This window comes from Amblyraja radiata, chromosome 32 (assembly GCF_010909765.2).
Source record: "Amblyraja radiata isolate CabotCenter1 chromosome 32, sAmbRad1.1.pri, whole genome shotgun sequence".
Lineage (NCBI taxonomy): Eukaryota > Metazoa > Chordata > Chondrichthyes > Rajiformes > Rajidae > Amblyraja > Amblyraja radiata.
This window is the reverse complement of record NC_045987.1, coordinates 19,105,825-19,129,923: the sequence shown is the minus strand read 5'-3', so window position 1 is coordinate 19,129,923 and position 24,099 is coordinate 19,105,825. Positions and strand designations below refer to the sequence as shown.

Below are 24,099 nucleotides of genomic sequence, written 5' to 3'. Positions count from 1 at the left end.
GTCCATGTTTACTGGATAAAGGACACTATTTCAAGCATGAAATTGCTTTCTCTAATATGGGAGAGCTTTAAATCCCAATCCCATGCAATCAATATGAATACCCTTAGATTTTGCATTGGATTTGTTAGTTTCTGGTGAGTGATGTATGGATAGAACATGGAACACAGAGAAGAACAGCATAGGAAAAGGCCCTTCGGCCCACAATGTTCGTGCTGAACATGATGTCAGGTTAAACTAATCGCCTCTGCTTGCATGTGATCCGCACCCCTGCACTCCCTGCCATTCCATGTGCGTATCTTAAAGACTTTTAAACACAACTATTGTATCTGCCTTCACCACCACGCATGGCTGTGCATTCCAGGCACCCACCACCCTCCACCACCCTCTGTGTAAAACAAATATCTCGTACATCTCCTTTAAGCTTTGCCCCTCTCGCCTTAAAACTGGACTCCCTGGTCTTTGACAGTTCCACCTGGGGGGGGGGGGGAGGGGGGAAGATTTTGACTATCTACCCTATCTGTGCCTCAGGTAATTTTATGTACTTCTATGAGGTCTTCCCTCAACCTCTGGTGCTCTAGAGAAAACAATCCAAGTTTATGTAACCTTTCTTTGTAGCTAAATACCCTCTAATCCAGGCAGCATTCTGGTAGACAGGTGCTGTAAGGGTCTTATCTAAAATCTGTGAAATAAATTGGTCACGTTTGTGATGTGCAGTTGAATGTCACAAGGTTTCCTGAGGTAAGTTTAGACAGTCGCTTTGATTCAGCTCATGGCATTAAACTTGCAGCCCACTGTGTGTGCAGCTTTATTTTCTCCCAAATTGGACAAAACATCAAAAATTATCATTATTCACTTGTAGCAGCCTAATGCAAATTTCTTAGCCCAGTCCATTCAATACAGAGGAGAACAGATTTTAATGACTGCATACTTGGCATTAAAGGCTGGAAATGGTTGTATCCACCCACATCCGTTAAGGTGGACTGTTGTTGGATTTTCTGGTGAATGGCCCTTGTCAAAATACTGATCTTCCTATTCTTTCCTGCACCAGAATTCTTAGTTTTAATTTACAGCATTAATTTTTTGTTTGCCAAAAGTACATATACAGTGCTAATTAACCATGTTTACTGGAATAGTGTTCGAATATCCAGCTCGCCTTCGTTGATCTAGGCATTAAGTATGAGAGTTAGGAAGTCATGTTGCAGCTTTATAAAACATTGTTCAGGCAACATTTGGAGTATCGTGTGCAGTTTTATTGTCTGCCCATTACAGCAATGATGTGGAGGCTTTGAAGGGGGTGCAGAAGAGGTTTGCTGGAATTCTGCCTAAATTAGAGGGAAATTAATACATTTGGATTGTTTTATCAAATCTCTGGAGAATTGGTGGCTGAGGGAAAACGTAATCGAAGCTTATATAATTTTGAGAGGCATAGCTAGACTAGATGGGCAAAACCTTTTTCCCAGTGTGGAAATGTCAAAGACTAGAGAGCATAGCTTTAAGGTGAGAGGCAAAGTTTAAAGGAGATGTGTGGGGCAATTATTTTACACATAAAGATGTTTTGCTTGGAATGTGCTGTCGGGGGTAAAGATGAAAACAGATAGGATTGTGATGTTTAAGAGGCTTTGATAGGCATGTGATATGGTGGGATATGGATCACGTGCAGGCAGAGGAGATTAACATCATCCTGTTCAGCACAGACATTATGCGCGGTGGGGCCTGTTCCAGTTCTATGATGTACTGTACTGTTCTATGTTCTATACTCCTTCAATCAATGTTGAAGGGGGTGTCAATTGGTTTGTTGCATATCAATTTAATGAGAAAACAGACAGAATATTTATTAAAGATGTTTGTGGTATTTATGATTCTTCAAATATCCAATGCAAGTTAATTTAAAAGGCATTGGAAACTAAAAATTACCAACCTCTTCCAGAAAGAAAGGCATTGAATGGATGCTGGATACATGCACATTCTGTGGAATATCAATCTCCCCGTCTTCAATAGCAGTTCAATTTCCACCTGAACACCTAGACCTCTTGATTGCTAGTGATTTTAATTCCCATTGCTGCTGAAGATAGACACAAAATGCTGGAGTAACTCAGCGGGGCAAGCAGCATCTCTGGAGAGAAGGAATGGGTGACGTTTCGGGTCGAGACCCTTCTTCAGACTGACCCGTCTGTCCTTGGCTTCCTCCACTGCGAGGGTGAGGCCAAACACAAACTAAAGTAACAGCGCCTCGTACTCCTCCTGGGTAGTCTGCAACCCAATGGCATGAACATTGATTTCTCTCATTTCAGTTATCCATCCTGACTCTGAGCCAAACTCTTTCCCATAAGACTCTGCCCCCTCTCACCCAGCTTCTTCTTCGCCCATTCTATCTGCCCACTGCTCTCATCAGATCCCCACCTCCCCCATCTGCCCACCTCACCTCCTTATTAGGCCCCATATTCTACTTTTCCCATCAAAATCCCTCATCCACAGCCCCTGGTTACCTCCAACAATCGCACCTCAAGCTGTGGTGTTATCCCCACCCTTCTCTTCTCCTACCTGACTCCATCCACGATCCATCCCTCCTCGCTTATCTCACGCCATCTGCTGCCCCACGCCACCTCCCCATTATCTTCTCCACTCTTTCATTCTTGAGAAAGGGTCCCGATCCAAAATAATGACTGTCCATTTCCGTCCAAAGATTCTACCTGACCGTCTGTATTCCTTCAGCAGTATTTTGCTCAGTGAAATCTCTAACTTTGATTGAAAAGGGTTATCCAGTTATCTCCACTCCAGTTGACCGCAGTATTTTCAACTTGGGTAGTCTAGAGGTATCTCTCATCAACATCGTGAAGTTTAAATGAGAAAAATGAGCTGGTGTGAGAAGTGCCATAAATCTCAAGCGCATAAAGTGCTTGTTCTGTCATTTATGCAGTTTTAATGTTGTGGTGCTGATGCTGTTAAAATATAAAATAAATTTGACTAGATGACAAGCACTAGAAGGATGGATGAGCTGATCTAATGTTAAAGACAAATTATTTCCGAGACGGACTATCCATTGTGACGTACTTATTTAACCAACCCTAATTTCACATTTTAAAAAAAAAAAGCAATCGATATGATGATCAATGTTGCTTTATGAGCAAGCACTCTAGCTAATATTGCGATGATAATAACAATGCAAGATTTAATGGCAATGAAAAATAATGCACCATTCAATATTGCAGCTATTTTGTCTCTTGGAATCTTTTACACTGTACCATGACGCCTACTCTCTAATGCGGAGCCCTCAATCCATGTATAGTACACCTCATATTGACAATGTGTCAATTATTACAAAGGTCTTTTAACATGATAGTATAATAGTCTCTAATTATTTTTTAATTGACTGTTTCCACTTCGGTGAACTCAGAAGCCAGGGCGGCACAGTGGCGCAGCGGTAGAGCTACTGCCTTCCAGCGCAAGAGACCCAGGTTCGATCCTGACTACGGGTGCTGTCTGTACAGAGTTTGTACGTTCTCCCCATGACCTGTGTGGGTTTTCTCCGAAATCTTCGGTTTCCTCCCACACTCCAAAGACATACGGGTACCTATATGTAGGTTAATTGGCTTGGTATATGTGTAAATTGTCCCTGGTGTGTATGGGATAGCGTTAGTGTGTGGGGATCACTGGTCGGTGCGGACTCGGTGGACCGAAGGGCCTGTTTCCGTGCTGTATCTCTACACTAAACTTAGTTTAAGGGAAAAATTCTATTAAGCAGTCTCGATTAATTTTCTAAGGTAATAAATATTCTATATTGCCATAGAATGTAACAACGAAATATTAAAAATAAAACGCATTAAATGGTCTGGAACACAATGCACAGAAGAACTGTAATTGAAAATACTAATGGGTCATAAGGAAGATAAAACATTATTTAGGCGGCAGAGCCCCTGGTTTGATCCTGACCTTGGGTTCTGTCTGTGCGGAGTTTGCATGTTCTCTCTGTGACCACGTGGACTTCCTCCAGGTGTTCCGGTTTCCTCCCATATCCCAAAGACGAGCGGAAAAAAGATTATTTGATTAGCAAATTTATGGCTCTCACCTTAGCAGGTCCCACCTCAACCTCCAACACTCCAGAGAACCACATCTCTGTTGGCAGAAGCTGCGTCGACATCTCCCACCAGAGCTTTGTATCCTTTACTGTTTCACTGCTTGCTTGCTCTCACATTTAACCTATTTGTCCCTCTTGTATATTTTAGCTACTGTTTGTTTTCTTGGTTAATCTGACTTAAGGGAATGACTGGAGATTATCATCATATGAGTTGATGTTCTATTTAACAGGGAGCAGCAGCCAGAATTATAAACTGTGATTTTAATTTTCCAAGACCAGGCTGGAGAAGTGAATTGACTTGTGTAGGTTGAGCTCAGCTGTTGATAAATAAACCTCACTGGTTGTGAAATATTTTCAAAAAGGCACTGAATGCTGTGCACAACTAGTAAATATGCCGAGCTTTACTATTGCAGTTAAATTAGTGCTGTATCATATAATTGTACCATACTAGAGCCCGTTTGGTCTATTGTTTTAATTGCTAGTCAGATTAATTTTAAATTAATCCCACGCCCAGTTCGTGTACATAAATTTACAGGTCTTCAAGTACTAATCCAGATATATTTTTTAAATGCAACAAGTGTCTTTGCCTCCATCACATTTTCATGCAGTGAGTTCCGGACTCCTACTATTGTTTGAACATCAACATTTTCCCTCAACTTCCAGCTAATCTTCTTCCCAATTCCTTCAAATCAACATTCTTGTTATATAACTTCCACCAAGTTAAACAAATGAAACCCATTTATAATTTTCTACCGCACCACTGATTTCCCCACCATCGAATGGATCTATGAGGAGATGCTGCCTCAAAATGGCAGCCAATATCATCAAAGACCCACACCACCCTGGCCACGCTCTCATTTCACTCCTGCATTGAGAAGAAGGTACACGAGGTCATAAACCATTACAGCCAGGTTCAAGAATAGCTCCTTCCCAGCAACCATCAGGCTCTCGAACACTGCACAACACTAACCTCAGCAGCTATGAACTTCTTTAGGCTGTGTCTTTAGTTGCACTATTATGGTTATTAATTTATTATATTTTTGATTATCATATTATCTGTGAGTATTGAGTTTATGGGCCTGTAAAGCTGCAGCAAGTAAACTGTACTGATCCGCTGACAATATGATAATCAAACACTCTTGAATCTCTTGACTTGACTCTCAGTCAAGCATGCTTTGGCTTCTTGGTCCATTGGGGTAACTCCTGCCTAGATATTAACTGTGCTGCTCCAGCCCAGGGCAACATCCATGTAAATCTCCTCTACACCCTCTCTGCTGCAGTCAAATGCATCCTGTACTGTAGCGATCCAAACTTGACACAGGGCTGCAGCTTAATGGGTGATCAATCCAACCATGATTGATAAGCAAGGGAAGGGACAATATTAATCGCAGTGCTTAAACACGATAACAAGATGATGAAGGCAGACCAAGAACAGAAAGGGAATACAAGAAAATAATGTGGTCCAAATTGTGAGAATGAACAAAACTATCAAAGTATCAAGGCACCAAATACTTATTTTTGTAACTATATAAATGTTATTTGACATTTTCCAATCCAGGCCTCAATTCCTGAATTTAGACAGCTTTGAAGAATTTGTGTTGCATAGCAACCTCTATCAGAGAGATACTATCAGAGCTGCACAATAGCACAGCTGGTATTGCCAATGTCTCAGTGCTGGAGTCCCGGATTCAATCATGACCTCTGGTACTGACTGTGTGAATTTTGCAAGCACTATGACTGTGTGAGTTTCCTCTCGGGTTCCAAAAATTTGTAGTGCAGATTTGTAGGTTAGTTGGCCTCTGTAAAATTGTTCCTATTGTGTAGGAAGTGCATAGAATCATACAGCATGGAAACAGGCCCATCGGCCCAACTCGCCCACACCGACCAAGATGCCCCACCTGCCTGCATTTGGCCGGTCCTTCTAATCCTTTCCCATCCGTGGACCTGTCTAAATATCTTTTAAATGCTGATAGTACATGCTTCAACTGCCTGTTGTACATGCTTCAACTGCCTGAAATGAGCTGCAAGAGGAGGCAGTTGATTGATTGATTTGATTGAATCAATCAATCAATCAACTGCCTCCTCTCGCAGCTCATTTCATTTACCCACTGTGTCAAAGTTGTCCCTCGGGTTCCTATTAAATCTTTCCCTTTTCACCTTAAACCCATGCACTCTGGTTCTTGATTCTCCGATTCCTCTATCAATTCCCCTCATGATTTTGTATCACTAAACTAAAGATGGATTTTTAAGAGAAGGGATAAATTTTGAAGCAGAAACAGCCAACAAGGTTGAATTCATCAAATGGCGACACTTTTTTTATTGTGTTTAATCTCACAAATAATACATTAACAACGCACAACAATAAAAGTCTAAATGTTACAAAAACTGAAAATTTTAAAAGTGCTTACAGAGGTTTATATTTTACAATAAATACTTGATTAACAGTGTCTTGACATTTTAAAAGTAGCATCCATGTTGCAATGGTAATTGTTGAAAGCCAAGACATGTTAAATCATCACATGCTAAACAAACAAATTTGGATTAAAAACGCTTTAAACATCTATGTACAAGAACATATATGACAGGACATGTCTATGCTTCTGTATAGTCTGTGAGCTATAGTGAAACCTCCGTGTCGATTATAAAGCTGGATGCCCAAAAAATGCCTGGAAAAAGTAAACAATCTCAATTTTCTTCTTTATTGAAACTTTTTTTTGTGCTTCTTTGCTCCTGCTGTAAACCTTGTAAACCTTCCTGCTTTTACTGGATGTAGTATGACAAACACCAAGGCCTGTCTAAATGAGGTACAATGATTCATTAAATGTCACAAGGTTCATGTTGCATTAAGTGCTGATACATTCTTTGCTGGAATTCCTTCTGAACCTCTCGAGTTGTAAATGGTAAGATATATGAAGCCTGATTTCCTTTAAGGTAAAACATGTGAAATGCTGACAAAGGCCTCGGCTAATATTAAGCTCGTGTTATTTCCTCCCTGCCAGCCACCCTCATCCTCTTAGTCACCACTATGTTAAAATACAGGATGACCCCAGGACCTGAAGTGCATCAGATGTAACCGTAAGACCAAAGCTAAAAACAGACCTCGATCTCCTGGATTGTTTTCTCTGGAACGCCGGAGGTTGAGGGGAGACCTGACAGAAGTGTATAAAATTATGAGAGGCATGGATAGTGTAGACATACGGAACTTTTTTTCTGCAGGGTGGTAATGTCAAAGACTAGAGAGCAGAGCATTAAGGTAAGGGGGGGGGGTTAAGTTTAGGCCCTGTCCCACTTTCCTTAGTTACTCACAAACTCTCCTGAGTTTTCCCCTTGATTCAAACTTGGAGAATTACGGTAATAGCCGTTCGTAGGTACTCGGGGCAATTTTTTTTAACTCGTGGACATTTTTCAACATGTTGAAAAAACGTCCCGACCTACCTGATGCCCCAAGTTCCTACGACTGGCATTACGAGCCGCTACGAAACATCTGCAAACTCCTAAGGACTCGCTACCGACATTACCCGACATTCCCCGAGTTCGAATCGAGGGGAAAGCTCGGGAGTGTTCGTGAGTAACTCAGGAAAGTGGGACAGGGCCTTTTAAAGGAGATGTGCAGAGCAAGTTTGTGGTGGGTGTCTGCAATACCCTGCCAGCAGTGATTGTGGAGGAAGAAACAATAGTGGCATTTGAAGTTTTCAGATAGATATATAGAAATGGAGAAATATGGATCATGTGTAGGCATGTGAAATTTGTTTACTGTGGGATCATGTTCGGCACAGACATTATGGGCTGAAGGGCCAGTTCCTGTGCTGTGCTGTTCTATGATCTGGCTGATCTGCAGATACAGAGGGGTTTGGGGTGAGGTGGAGGTAAAATCAAAAGGGTGTGGGTAAGGGTGCGGGGTGGGGGGAGTGTGCAATTGCTCTGAGAACTGACCGAAATGCACGAGCCAAATGTTGTCTTCCTATTAAATAATGAAATATGGAACAATATGATAAAGACCAACAGGACTGTGCCACCCATACGATATCCTTTAGACGTTAGACATACCGTGCGGAAACAGGCCCTTCAGCCCAACGAGTCCGAACCGACCAGCGATCACCCCGTACTCCTACACACTTGGGACAAATTCCAATTTTTACCAAAACCAATTGACTTCCAAACTTGTATGGCTTTGGAGTGTGGGAGCACCCGGAGAAAACCCACGCGGTCACATGGAGAACGTACAAACTCCATACAGACAGCACCGGCAGTCGGGATCAAACCCTGGTCTCTGGTGCTGTAAGGCAGCAACTCTACCGCTGCGCCACCATGCCACCCTAAAGGAGGGTGTGGCTGAGACTGAGATGGAAAGCTCAATAGTGCTGGGTGATGTAAACTGGTAGGTTGGGCTCTACTGCTGTGCCCAGTATATGTCCTGTTGCATCATATCTCTTTCCAGTTTACTCACTAACCAAAAAGGTTACTTGTGGAATTAGACAAGTCCTTTCCTCCTGCTCCATTTCTACACTATCGACATATGTGCAACAGATCCATGTTACATTATTTTGCCAACAACACCAATGTCAATTGATATACGGTAAAACTTCCCAAGACGCCTTATAAGAGAGGTACAAAACCATATGTGACAACGAGCCACAGGAGACAATAGTTCAGGTGACCAAACTCTTGGTCAAAGAGGGGAGTTCCAAGAACCACCTTCAAGGAGGAGTGAAAAGGTTAGAGAAGGAACTCTGGAGCTTAGGACTAGGCACAGCCATCAGTGATGGAGTAATTACATTTGGTGATGGCCAGAATTTAGTGATCGTGGAAATCTTGGCAAATCAGGATAGGAGGGGATTGCAGTGATTGACCCCATGGAGGGGATTGCAAACAAGGATGAGATTTTTTTAATTAGTGCCTTGCTGACGTGGGAATGAGCTACAGAATCATAAAACATTTACAGGACAGGAGGAAGTCATTTGGCACATCACATCTGTGCTGGTTGTAGTAATGAGGTCCCTAGTCTAATCCTACCTTCAAGTATTGGGTCCCTACACTGCGGGTTAGGGCTCTTTATGTACACACCCTGGTACTTCTTAAATATGATGAGTTTCTGCCTCTACCAACCGTTCATCATTGAGCTGCACTCCCCACAACCCTGATGGTGAAAATGTTTCCTCATTAGTTCTAGTCCTAATTACTTCAAATCCGTATCCCTTGGTTTCTTGCTCCTTTGCTGGGGAAAGTAGATTCTTTCCAACTCGATCTCAACTCAATTAAGTCTCCCATTGACCTCCTCTGTTCCGAAGAAAACAACCTCGGCCTCCCCTAATCCTTCCTCACAACTACAATATTCCACTTCTGCCAATGTCTTCGTCATTCACCTCTGCACTTCTCCAGTGAAGTTATCAGTTTCAAGCGGGTTGAATGTGACTCATTCGGGGCTTTGCAGGACGTTTACCACGAGAGAAACGTCTGTCCATTCCCTCCACTGATTCTGTCTGACCCGTTGAGTTCCTCCAGCACTTTCTTGCTTAGAACAACCCCCTTCTCCTTGGGAAGATATAAATATACTTCTACGGTCTTTAGTTTGCATCGTTAATTCGGGGACAATGTTCCTGCCTCTGTGGGTTTGCGTTGATGTTCTTGGATGGATCCAGCAGGCTGTGGCTGCTTTAGCACAGCAGGTTGCGTTTAGAACCTGATGGGACTCATTACTCAGGTGAACTGAAGCCAGAAACCCTTGTAAATGATTTATATTCCCACAAATTGGGTAAAAAAATTGCCACAAATATCCTGATGTGGCCTCCGGCCATTTCTCTCCTGCTGTTTACAGGTCTCCATCCCTCATGCTTGCAGCTGCAAAACAATATTAACATTTGTTGCCATTATCAGATATTAATGCATTATGAGAGTCTTGATGGTCATGCAGTGCAGAATGCTGGGGTAACAGCGGGTCAGGCATCTCTGGACGACATGGGTAGGTGACGTTTCGGGTCAGGACCCATCCTCGCACAAAACATCTCAAACTTTATAGAGAAGAATCCACCATATGATGGGTGGAGCAAACATTTTTTGGGTGGCACAGAGGCACAGCGGTAGACCTGCAGCCTTATGCCCCTGTCCCACTTGGGAAACCTGAACGGAAACCTCTGGAGACTTTGCGCCCCACCCAAGGTTTCCGTGCGGTTCCCGGAGGTTGCAGGTGGTTGCAAGTAGGGAGACTGACAAAAACCTTCGGGAACCGTACGGAAACCTTGGGTGGGGCGCAAAGTCTCCAGAGGTTTCCGTTCAGGTTTTCTAAGTGGGACATGGGGCATTACAGCGCCAGAGACCCCGGATCGATCCTCGCTACGGGTGCTGTCTGTACAGAGTTTAGACGTTCTTCCTATGACCACATGGTTTTTCTCCGGGTGCTCCGGTTTCCTCCCACGCTCGAAAGACATGGTTGGTAGGTTAATTAGCTCTTGTAAATTGTCCGTAGTGTGTAGGATAGTGCCAGTGTACGGGGTGATCGATGGTCAGCGCAGACTCAGTGGGCCGAATAGCCTGTTTCTTCTATATATCTTTCAAGAGCTCCAAAGTCTAAAGAAAGAGGCCCTTCATCCAACCGAGTGTATGCTAACCCATTCTGTGTTGGCCCCACTTTCCCGTCGATTCATCCCACATTCCACCTCACTTGCATTCCAGCAGGCAAATTGCAAAGTCTTTAGTGCGTGAGAGCACCCGCTGAAAACCAACGTGTAAACTCCAGAGGTCAGGATGGAATCCGGGTTGTTGGAGCACTGAGGCAGCAGCACTACCAGCTGCACCACTGTGGCACCTACCGACGAGATGAATCCCATTTAGCTCTCCCATTCTTTCTTCCTCTGCTTTTGGGCATCGTGTCTATAGAATCTTTCTACCCATGCAGTGGCTACTCAGTGCTTATTCAATTTTTCTACCCAGTAAATTGATATTGAAGCAGCAAAGATTGGAAATGCACGGGAGAACTGTGGACAAGTTTGTTCCCTCGATAGAAGGTGATTGACCCAAAGTGTCAATTCTGTCCCTGCCTCCACAAATGCTGCCCGAGCTGATACATGCGTCCAACATTTTCTTCAGATCTTTCTAATCCAGATAATTTGCTTTTTTATTTTGCTTTTAGCAGTTGATGGCTCATTGGATCTCCAAGGATGTGAGGATCAGGCAGGGAACTGGAGCATTGGCAGATAGTAGATGGATTGGATTGAAAGATACAGCATGGAAACAGGCCCTTCGGCCCACCAAGTGCATGCTGACCATCGATCACCCGTTCACACTAGTTCTATTTTATCCTACTTTTCCCATCCACTCACTACACCCAACTCATAGAGGCCAATTAACCTACAAACCTGCATGTCTTTGGGATCTGGGAGGAAACCAGAGCACCCGGAGGAAACTCATGTTGTCACAGGGAGAACGTACAAACTCCACACCAACAATACCTGAGGTCAGGGTTGATCCCGGATCTCTGCCGGTGTGAGGTAGCAGCTATACCAGCTGTGCCAGCTGTGCCCATGTGCTGTGGTTTCAGGGTACATCAGAACGGAATCAAAAAGGAAAATCACCTTTCTTATGAAGGCCTCATCTCATAATGTTGAAGGGTGTCATGAGGAATTGGAGCTTACCCAAACAACTGTTTATAATGAGGTTACTATGGACAGATGTGCGCAAGGCCGTTAGCTTTCCCTTCACCTGTACGGGCAACCTGTAGCAAGCCTCTTTGCAGATCTCCCTCATCCTCGGACTACATCTCCTTGGGGGAAGTATCCAGTTCCCACCACAGCTCTTGGCGAGACCACCACACTGCACACACACACCCAGGAGCCTGCGATCCATTTATCTCAGAATCACAATGGCTGGTGCCTTGGCTAACAAGTGGTACAGACCTCCAACTCTCTCTAGGGTCCCCTCTCTGGGTGTCCAGAGCATTTCCCATTCACCCTTCCCTTGGACTCACATGGGAAGCTCCCTCACCGCCATCCTCTCACCATGAAATCGACAGACGGGAGCAATTAATTTTGGCTTTGTTCTCTGTGCAGACACTAATTCGTGCCAGATGAATAAAACATTGCAGAAGAAATTACAGCCGGTAGCTTCCGACCTGCTGTGTGAGGCACCACCAATTCAGTCTCTTCCACTGTAGCGAGATCCTCCTTACTCTGACCTTAAAACGCAGCCAACACCTCGGGACATCACTCGCTACAATCAGAAAGAGTAGGTGTCGTGTGATGAAGCTTGCTGTTCACTAAAAAGTTATAAACCACCAATGCATCCACTCAATGAAATTGAAATTGTTACAATTTTATATTACTGGAAGCCATGTTATTTATCCCCGTTAGAGCACAGATCCATTGATTTGAATGGAGTTCATGAAACTGCTCGAGTGTCCCCTCAACACAATGTATACGGTTCGGCATGGCTCAAACGCTGATCTATGGAGAAGCCTTCACAGGCAAGGAGTGAATTTGCGGTGTTGCCAGTGGGTGTGTGTGGGTGCAACAGGGAAACAGAGGAGAGGGTTTCTCTTTGTGGGTTCTATTGGAACCGAGAGCTCGAGACATGAAGTGAGAGAGAAAGAGAGAATTACGATGCGTGTTTTCCGATGTGGAGCCGGGCTCTGAGGGAAAGCTACGTCATGCTGCATGTCAACGGACTGCAACGCAAAGAATGGGTGAAGAGAACTCCAGATGGGACAGGATGTTAAAGGGGACAAGTTGTGAGCAACTGCAAGGTGTGAGTCATCAGGCAGGCCTTTCCTTCATATTGCATTGTCGACTGCAAGGGAAATGGAACAAATCAAAGAAGTGAAATAAAGCTCAAAGTCTCTTCCACTTCTGCTTAAGGGTGTGTTGCATCAGTAAGGATGATTTGATGAACCATCTCCTTCACCCAGCTCCCAGCTCTAATACAATTATCAGACACGTAATGCAGAAGATTCTTCACCAGTCTCCCGAGAAGCAGCAAGTAGGTCCAGCTCCAGACTATAGTCAGTAGGTTCCTTTGTAAGGAACACAGTGGTGCAGCTGCTGAAAACCGTGACTGAGAGAGGGGCCCACACCCGAGAACGTCAACTCGTCTGCTCTCTCCACGGATGCTGCCTGCCTCGCCGAGCATTTCCAGCATTTCCTTGGATAGTGAATTGAATTCGATACGATCTGCAGGCCAGACCGTGTGAACAGCGTAGAGCTTAACAACATGACCGAGAATGTACACAGGCGGGATTTACAAACTAAATTTCTGCTTGATCCATCACACGATCCATGAATGCCTTCTGTTCTTCAAAAGCTGGATTTTGCCGTCGAGGGATTCACCGGCTAATCGGCAATTGCGGCAAAGCCAAAGCTTGGTGTGGGATTGACTGAGCAGTCAGTACAGAGAACGGGTGGTCTGCGGAGAAAGCAAAGACATTCCAATGCATTTCCACACAGCAGTAAGTAACTTCATAATTAAGTCCAAATATAACAGCAAATTTGCAACAGAATTGACAGAATTCTTACTCAGAGCTCTGATAATGTATTAACTCCAGTTCCCTCTCCACAGATGCTGCCTGTCCCCCTGGTTATTTCCAACAATCGCTGTTTTTATTCCAGATTTCCAGCATCTGCAGTTATTTTATTCTTTTTGGAGCTTTACAAATTCCTCACAGTTAGTGGATTTCGATACGACTGTGAATAGAATATGTTCATCAGCGATAGGAGCAGAATTAGATCATTCGGCCCATCAAGTCTACTCCACCATTCAATCGTGGCTTGTCTATCTTTCCCTCTTAGCCCCATTCTCCTGCCTTCTCCCCATAACCCGTACTAATCGATAATCTATCCATCTCTGCCTTAAAAATATCCATTGATTTGGCCTCCACAGCCTTCTGTGGCAATGAATTCCACATTCACCACCCTCTGACTAAAGAAATTCCTCCTCATCTCCTTCTAAAGGTAAATATGAGTGGGAATATTCAAGGCCAGCACTTCAGGCAAACATGTCCAGAAATGTGGGCGGACACCAATGAGCTAGTTAAATAGTTCTCGCAATGACTTTTATTCCCATTCCCTTTGATCCTGGTCTAAGACCTTCAGGCAATGAGCTGTGAAAATGTACTATTTCAACAGGGATGCTGACACTCACCATGGGTACTCTAAAGCCTATTTTCAAGGCAGGAATGGCATTAACTACACATTAATACCTGACTAAATCACCTAGAGATAAGGGAGTGCCCAGGACAGTCATATACAATTGAATGTAAAATAGCTTCTACAATCTATTGCAGCAAATCTAGGACAGGGGCATTAGAGTTTACACCATCCGATGTAGGCACAGCGAATTGATAATTAGAAACACGCCTATTTATAGTTAACAGCATAAACAGGATATAGACCATCGGTTTAAACATAGCCTGGAGACTTGTGTCTCGTTGGAGCACACTGTTGTTGGGGGTGTTAATCACAACCAGGTCAGGCCTGCAGAAATGGAGTCGCCCCCAATCCTAGGTGTTAGTGAGTGTAAAATGGACATTATAATCGAGTCTGCGAGTCACACTGCACAGTTACAGACCCCATGGCTTACTGAAGCTGTGTTGACCATCAAGCACCCGTTATACAGCATGGAAACAGGCCCTTCGGCCCAACGCATCCATGCCAACCAAGATGTCCATCCACTCTAAGCCTGCATTTGGCCCATATCTCTTTCCTGTCCGTGTATCTGTCCAAATCCAAATCTTTTAAACATTGTGATTGTACCTGCCTCTACCATATCCTCTGATAGGTCACCCCACATATTCACTAATCCTGTAAGAAAAACGTGCCCCCTCGTGTCCCCTTTAAATCTTTAGTTTTATCTGCCCCAACCCTGGTGAAAAGACTGGCTATTTGCCATATCTCTGCCCGTCATCAATAATAAGCTTCTGTAAGGTCACCCCACAGGTTCCTTCGCCCCTCTCACCTTAAAGCTATGTTCTCAAATCTTTGACATTTCTACCCTGGGAGAAAGGTTCTCCGTCATCTCTTTGTCGGCACCCAAATTATGGAACGATCTGCCTCTCCACATTAAACAGACCTCTTCTCTGTCTGTTTTTAAATCACTTCTTAAAACCCATCTCTTCTCCGTGGCCTTTGATACCCAGTAAGATGTCGACTTTATTTACTTGATTTAATTTCTTATTTTGATTGCTTTATGCGTGGTTATTATTTTTACTCATGTTTTATGTCTTTTAATTTATTGTTGTATTTCATATGTAATTTTTGCGCTTTATGTGAGCTGTTATGTTATGTTCTGTTATGTTGTCTGTTTATGATGTCTTGTTTATTCTTCTGTACAGCACTTTGGTCAACATTGGTTGTCTTAAAGTGCTTAACAAATAAAGTTGGATTGGATTGGATTTCTCCATGCAATGGAGTAACTATATTACACGGACTGAGGCCAAGGGGAGACCTGATAGAAGTCTGAAAAATTATGAGAGGCATAGATAGGGTAGACAGTCAGAACCTTTATCCCAGGGTGGAAATGCCAAAGAATAGCAGGCAGAGCTTTAAAAGGACAAATTCTAAAGGAAATGTGCGGGGTAAGTCTCTTTACACAGAGAGTGATGAGTGCCTGAGACACACTGCCAAGGATGCTGATGGAGGCAGATATGAGAGTGGCATTTAAGAGGCTTCAATATAGGTACATAAATATGCAGGGAACATGAAGGAAAATGGATCATGTGCAGACATAAGAGATTAGTTTATCTCGTCATCGTGTTCAGCGTGGACATTGTGGGCTGAAGGGCCCTTCATATCCTGTACTATTCTATGTTCCGTTCTCATAAACCCCGCCCTTTGCTCACCAGTGCCCCATGTCCCTCCTGCAGTGTGGTGACCAACATGGCAAGGTGTGCTCTGTCAGTACACCTTGGCTTCTATTCTTCTACCAGGGTCTTCCTACTCCACATTTGATCTGTCAACCTACACAGCAAAGATTCCTGGATGTCTTCTGACCACCTTATCCACCTGTAGGGCCCTGGTATGTTTAATTAATCACATAGAACCATAGGGTCATAGTATATGGAAACAGGTCCTGCACCGATCAAGTCCATTCCTGGACCGCTGGGCTCCGCAGGGTGTTGAATGCATCCTCAATAAGGATTGTAACATAGTTGTATAATAGTTTATTAAGGATATTTGTTTGTATTGTAGTATGGTGGTGGGTTCTGGTTTGTTTTATTGTAGTGTAATATTATTTTTTAATAATCGAATACATTTTTTAATTAAAAATACAAATTTTTAATTTTTTTTAAAATCAAGTCCATATTGACCATTTACCGCCCACTTATACCAATCCTACACTAATTCCATTTATTCTGCCCACGCTCCACCCATTCTCCCCAGATTTTCCCCTCACCTACACACAGGGGGGTAATTTACAGAGGCCCATTAACCCACCAATCCGCATGTCTTAGGGATGTGGGAGGAAACCGGAGCACCCACCTGGGTACAGAGAGAACATGCAAACTCCACACAGTCAGGATCAAACCTGGGTATCTCACGCTACGAGCCAGCAGACCCACTATGTCACTTTGCACTTGTTTGCAAAGCTTTTATACTTTGAAAAGTTTTGGATATCAGGAAGAGAACAACAATGTGACATTATACTCGCAAGATCACATCACAGTTATAGAACGAGCAATACTCGTCTATACAACAAACTATTGATTATACTCATGGAACAAGCTGCCAGAGGAGGTAGTTGAGGCAGGGACTATCCCAACATTTAAGAAACATTTAACATTTAAGAACGTATAGGACAGGTTTAGATGGATATGGACCAAATGCAGGCAGATGGGACTAGTGTGGATGGGACATGTTGGCTGGTGTGGGTAGGATGGGCTGAAGGGCCTGTTCCCACGCTGTAAGACTCGATGATTCTATCTATGACTCTATAACACATCCATCTCGGGTCTACTTACTCTCCACGTATCCGTGTAGTGCTACCATCCGGGTCCGCTCGTGATGGCTGAACGCTTGGTAATGGAGCTCCTCGGGTAGGGACGGAGGGAGGCGCGACCGAGGGGGTCCAGGCTGACCCACGGCGTGCTGCGGCGTGTGCTTTTTGTGCCGTGCTCTGCAGTTTTGAAACCAGACCTGCGTGGGTGACAAATACAGTAAATTATACAGTGTACTGATACAGCATTACGCAGGCAGACCAAGCAGACAGACCAAGATGCCCCAACTGGTGAAGATAGGCCATCTTGGTCGGCAATGAGCAACGTGCTGTATGACTCTATGATAGCAGCCCGTGCTGAGAGGCAGAGACAACCCCAGCAATCGATAACAAGGGGTGGACGCACCACAAGGTTCCCAAGAGAAGAACATTTCAACTCTAAAACCCCTCTCAGTAGCTCAAATTTAATTCATTTAGATACAGTTTAAGTTACAGTGAAAAGCTTTGTTTTGCATGCAGTCCAATCAGATCAGATATCTACACATAAATACAATCATGTCAAACTTAAGTACAATATGTAGAGCTATGGGGGAGGTACAGAGTGGAGATTATAGTTCTCAGCTTTGTAGCACACCAGATCCATAGATAAAGTCCAACGCCCACAATGAGATAGACGTGAATCTATCTTTATGACCCCAGTTTATGGGATGGCCATTCACAAGCCTGAATGAGCGGCACAGTGGTGCAGCGGTAGAATTGCAGCCTAACAGCGCCAGAAACTCGGGTTAGATCCTGACTACGGGTGCTGTCTGTACGGAGTTTGCACGTTCTCCCTGTGACCGCTGTGTGCAGGATAGTGCCAGCGTATGGGGTGATCGCAAGTCGGCATGGGCTTGGTGAGCCGATGGGCCTGTTTCCATGCTGTATCTCTAAAGTCTAAAGTTTAAAGCATGGTAACAGAGGGAAAGAAACTGTTCCCAAGTCTGGTGGTTATCAATTGCAAACACATAGACTTCTAATGTCTGAGACAACTAATGCCATTTATTTGCATTAACCATTCAGCCCCTGAGACTATTTTTTTCAATTCTGAAGACGAGCTGAGGCCCAACATCCATGAACACCTCTGGTCAACAAACGCATACCAATCTCAGACTGAGCACGAACAACTGCCCCGGGCTTCAGCTGATCGGGAACGCGTGCGGACGTGGCGTCGAAGGACGAGAAGCCGAAGCAAAGAAGTGGAAGCTAAATAACCGAACGGAAATGAAGCCGAAACGCCAAATAACCGAAAGCGTGCAAAGCCGAAACGCCAACTAACTGAAAGGGTGGGATGCCTAAATGCAAACTAACCAAAAGGACAGGACACCTAAAAGCCAACTTAACCGCAAGGCTGCGTCGCCTAAAAGCAAACTCTCCAAAGGCAGGAACGGGGTACTGATTAGGGATGATTAGCCATAATCACATTGAATGGCGGTGCTGGCTCGAAGGGCCAAATGGCCTACTCCTGCACCTATTGTCTATTATCTATCGTCTACTCCTGTAATTCCACTTAAAGACCAGGTCCGTTGTCCGGGAGATGGGAATTACTTCCCAACGTGTAGCAAGCAGATACAATGATATCAACAGGCCTGTTCCACTATATTTCTTCCTGGTCTATTGGCTCCTGCCTCCCATCATTCTATATTCTGAAAGCTGTACAATATACAAGGTGATCCAAAGAGTGGGCTTGATTAAAGTTGCTAGTGTTGATGAACAGGGCTGCTTCAGGAGAGTTGACAACCAAGTATAATTTGTCCAGTGCCATGTTGACGCAGGCTTGGGTTGGCGTGTAGACCGCCAACAAGATGTCAGAGGTGAAATGCATTGGTAGATGTAAGGGTGGACATTATATGATCAGGTGTTGCCGGTCGGGGGAGCAGAATTAAGCTGAGGAAAGTTGCACCGTCACATCAGTGCAACACAACGCCTTGACCAACGTGGCATTCCCCTTGTCTAAGGATTCCATAGGGCCATACAACCCTCAGGCTATGCAACAGGGTCAGGGGTGAGCCATGATCACTTCCTGATCTCCCTTCGAAGCGGTAACCTTCTCCTCAGCTCCTCAACCGAATGTTAGCAACAAGTGTGCTGGGGGTGAGGGTGGGGGGGCAGAGGACGGTGGCGGAGGTGGGCCTGAAATCTGTGGTATTTCCACTGCTCCTGGGCACCCCTCTCCCCTACTGCCTTGTCTGGTTTGTACTCTCAGCTGAGCCGGTAACATCAGTAATTCTGGGAACTATTGACTCAGTGGTGGAACGGATGGATAGTGAGGAGAAACGATCGTAATATTTTTTGAGAGGATCTTTGTGTAAAATGTCGACCGCGATCGATCTCCAGTCCCAGCTTGGGATGAGATTACTAGAAGGAGAGAGGAAGGTTTTTCAGGTGCACTGGTGCATAGATGCATAGAGTGTCTTGCCCAGGGTAGGGGAATCGATGACCAGAGGACATAGGTTCAAGATGAAGGGGAAAAGATTTAATAGGAATCTGAGGGGTAACCTTTTTGCACAAAGGGTGGAGGGTGTATGGAACAAGCTGCCAGAGGAGGTGGTTGAGGCTGGGACTATCCCAAAGTTTAAGAAACAGTTAGACAGGTACATGGATAGGACAAGTTGGAGGGATAAGGACCAAGCACAGGCAGGTGGGACTAGTGGAGCTGGGACATGTTGGCTGATGTGGGCAAGTTGGGCCAAAGGGCCTATTTCCAGGCTGTATCACTCTATGACTCTAGATGGATATGCAAACCCCCTCATCCGTCGGTGACTCCTAGGGATCTCTGGCCCACCGCTAACCCTTGGAGGAGCGCAATGCCCACTCACACCACCGAGTCCCAGAGACCACTCATCATCTCCTGCCTTACTCGTGCCAAGAACTGTGGCTCCCACATTGGCCTCATCAGTCACCACAGACACAAAGTGGAATCAAGTCACCCTTGACCTAAAGGGACGGCCTGACACCATCATCAATGGTTATCCTGCTATATATCTTGTCAGTCACACACCACAAAAACAGGCCCTTCGGCCCACCAAATCCATACTGTCCATCAAACATCCCTTTACATCAATGCCATTTTATTCCCCCTGCGTTCCCATCAACCCCCCCAGATTTCACCCTTGCCCACACACTCCGCGCAATTTACAGTGGCCAATTAACTCACCAACCTGCACATCTTTGGGATGTGGGAGTGAACTGAACAACCCGGTGGAAAATCCAAAGGCTATCACATTTGGGAGAACGTGCAAACTCCGCACTGATAGCACATGAAGTCGGCATCGAACCTGGGTCAAAGGGACTGGGAGGCAACCACTCTTCCACCTGCATCACTGGGCCATCCTCTCGATATCAATCTGAAACCTGTGGTGTAGCCCCAGCATTCACTGTTTAGATTTATTAAGTGGATCTCTGTAGTCCAAAATGTTTGCCCAAATTTGGGGTGGCCCAGTGACACAGCAAGTAGAACTGCCGCCTCACAATGCCACAGACCCAGGTTCAATCCAGACCTCCGTGTGGAGTTTGCACGCTCTCCCGGTGACAGTGTGGGTTTCCTCCGGGGGCTTCAGTGTCGTCCCACATCCCTAAGGCGTACGGGTTCATAGGTTAATTGGCCTCTGCAAATTGTCCCCAGTGTGTAAGCACTGGATGAGAAAGGATAACATAGAACATGTGTGACAGGGTGATTGACGGTCAGCATGGGCTGAGGGGCGCCGGGTTTCCATGTTGTATCTGTCAACCAATTCAATCAATCAATCTGCCGTCTCTTGTGTTTCTCTCCATGTCTCTTGTTTATGTCCATGTTGGGGCAGTCCAGAACTAGGGGCCACAGTTTAAGAATAAGGGGTATGCCATTTAGAACGGAGATGAGGAAAAACTTTTTTACCCAGAGAGTTATGAATCTGTGGAATTCTCTGCCTTAGAAGGCAGCGGAGGCCAATTCTCTGGATGCTTTAGAGAGAGAGTAAGATAGAGCTCTTAAAGATAGTGGAGTCGGGGGGGTATGGTGAGAAGGCAGGAACGGGGTACTGAATGTGGATGATCAGCCATGATTACAGTGAATGGAGGTGCTGGCTTGAAGGGCCGAATGGCCTACTCCTGCACCTATTGTCTATTGTTTCCACTAATATCCAAAGATCTGTCAATATCTGTCTTGAATGTGCCCAGTGACCAAGCCTGCATAGGATGACATAGAACTAGTGTGAAGGGTTGGTGAGCATGGACTCGTTGGGCCAAAGGGCTTGTTTACACACTGTAAATCTGCACATTGATATGAGCTGAATTATTTGCCAGCCTGTCTGGTGGCCAGCGATACACCCGGTATTGTGTTAAGTGCAGCGGTACCTGGATAACGCGCCTGCTCAGACCGGTCATGTCGGCCAGTTTCTGGAGCGTTTGTGCATCGGGGTTGTTGTCCTGTGCAAACTGTGCCTGCATCACCTGCACACAGAGAGGGAGAGAAGCACCGTCAGCAAAGGCAGCGGCAGCAAGACGACCAGAGGATCCAATTACCCACTGGAGGGAAAGTCAGCCCTCCCCCCCCCCCTCCCTCCTCCCCACTTTCCCCCTGTCTCCACCCATCATTTAACCAGTTCCACAGTTCACCACATTGTATCCCCCTTGAGATCACACCTTCCCCAGCCAGCAATGGGCCTCCCCAGGGACCCACCCAGCCTGAGGTCATCGGTTGCTGACCCTGATTTATCCTGGTCTTTTCTCGCCTCCTGTTCTTTCCACCCTCCAGGAATGCATTCCCGACCCGGAAACACCATGGGATCCGATCAGTGTCTTCGGTGTAAAATAGGGAATGGCAAAGCGGAATCTGAACTGTTGGATTTCCAAAGTATTCGATTTCCAAACCATCGGATTTCCAATCTATCCAATTTCTGAACCATTGGAATTCTAAACTATTGGATTCCCAAACATCATATTCCCAAACCATCAGATTCCCAAACCATCAGATTCCCAAATATCAGATCTCCAAATCACAGATTCCCAACATCAGATTCCCAACATCAGATTCCCAAACATCACATTCCCAAACATCAGATTCCCAAACATCAGATTCCCAACATCAGATTCCCAACATCAGATTCCCAACATCAGATTCCCAACCATCAGATTCCCAAACATCAGATTCCCAAACATCAGATTCCCAACATCAGATTCCCAAACATCAGATTCCCAAACATCAGATTCCCAACATCAGATTCCCAAACCACCAGATTCCCAACCCATCAGATGGTGAATTGTCAGTTTTACATGCAATCACAAGGGCTGGTCTCGCAATGCCGGGCGGTGGTGCCAGTGACTGGGTGAGGGCCGGGGGGGGGGGGTCACAGTCCCTGCCGCAATGCTACCTGTAATTGTTCCGCGGTGAAGGAGGTCCGTGCTCGCTTTGCCGGCTTGGGGTGACTGTCCTGGTCCGAAGGTACAGCTCCCTCCAGGCTCAGCCCGTTACCTGCATCACAAACACAAAGCACATCACCAACTCAGTCACCTCACATCCACAGGCACCCGGGCGAAGGTACAGGAGGCCGAGAACGAGAAGACGTTTATAGGTTAATTGGCCTCTATAAATTGTACCATGTGTAGGGAGTGGATGAGAAAGTGGGCTAACATAGTACCATGGAACATGGTGGCACAGACTCGGTGGGCAGAAGGGCTTGTCTCCATGCTGTATCTCTAAACTAAAACTAATGGTGGCGTGTATCACAGGTGGAGCTAACATTTAGAGTTACAATCACACATTCATACAATGTGGAAACAGGCCCAACTTGTCCACGATGACCAACATAACTCATCAACACTAGTCACACCTGCCTGCGTTTGGCCCATATCCCTTCAGCCTGCTCACCCCATTGCAGGAAGGATGTGGAGCTGAGGCGAGGGTGCAGAAGAGGATTACCAAAATGCAGGGTCTGAAGAAGGGTCCTGACCCAAAACATCACCTATCCATGTTCTCCAGAGATACTGCCTTAACCGCTGAGTTAAGCCCCTGTCCCACTTAGGAAACCCGAACGGAACCATCTGGAGACTTTGCGCCCCACCCAAGGTTTCCGTGCGGTTCCCGTAGGTTTTTGTCAGTCTCCCTACCTGCTTCCACTACCTGCAGCCTCCGGCAACCACCTGCAACCTCTGGGAACCGCACAGAAACCTTGGGTGTGGCGCAAAGTCTCCAGAGGTTTCCGTTCAGGTTCCTAAGTGGGACAGGGGCATTACTCCTGCACTTTGTGTCCTTTTATTTGAACCAGCATCTGCAGATCCTTGTTTCCACACATGACCAGAATGCTGCCTGGATTAGAGGATATAAACTGTAAATTGAACACACTTGGATTGTTTTCTCTGGAACGTTGGAGGTTGAAGGGAGACCTGATAGAAGTATACACATTTATGGGAGGCAGAGATTGGATAGGCAGCCGGACATTTTGTCCCAGAGTGGTTTTAGGCGAGAGGGGCAAGGTTTAAAAGGGTTGTGCAGGGTGTGGAGTCAGCTGATACACAGACCACTTATGGTCGAACTCTCGTCAGTAGCTACGAAGGCTGTCACGTGACGTCAGGGGCTAAGGGGAGTGTCCTGCTACATAAGCATATCTCACCTTGAGATCACCCCAGTCAACAGGTAGCTGAGCTCAAGACAACACCCTCGCTCAGCTACAGCAGCAATGACAATTATGTTAGTGGACCAAACTTACATGTAACACCTGAATAAAGCAGCTGTTTATTCACCACGTTTGCTGCCGATACAGCAAGTTATTTTTTTAAGCACAGCGAGTGTTGGGCACGTAGATCGAGCTGCCAGGGGTGGTGATGGAGGCAGATACGATAGTGCGGCTTTGAGACAAACACATGGATATGCAGGGATATCGATCAGGTGCAGGCAGAGGGGATTTGTTTAACTTGGAATCATGTTTGGCACGGGCATTGTGGGCCGAAGGACCTGTCCCGATGCTGTACTGATCTATGTTCAGATAAAGAACCGCAAAATTTACAAACAAGTGTGGCTTTGGATTTTGGTTATTATAAACCTAACTCACTCAATAACTGCGGTGACTGCCATTAAATCATTATCAGACTCG

The 24,099-nt window shown here is 45.4% G+C and overlaps 1 protein-coding gene across 3 annotated transcripts in view; it reads right to left on the bottom strand.

The window, feature by feature from the left end:
• Nucleotides 1–12,383: 12,383 nt before the first annotated feature.
• The window catches only part of lhx6 (LIM homeobox 6), a 56,916-nt gene continuing 45,200 nt past the window's right edge, over nt 12,384–24,099 (bottom strand). For all 3 annotated transcript variants that reach the window (XM_033048766.1, XM_033048767.1, XM_033048768.1), the window contains 4 exons: nt 22,381–22,481; nt 21,365–21,460; nt 17,016–17,190; nt 12,384–13,465 (listed from right to left, as the gene is read on the bottom strand). In XM_033048766.1, coding sequence (XP_032904657.1) covers nt 13,386–13,465; nt 17,016–17,190; nt 21,365–21,460; nt 22,381–22,481 — 452 coding nt within the window. In that variant the 3' untranslated portion in view covers nt 12,384–13,385. The remainder of the gene's footprint in view (nt 13,466–17,015; nt 17,191–21,364; nt 21,461–22,380; nt 22,482–24,099) is intronic.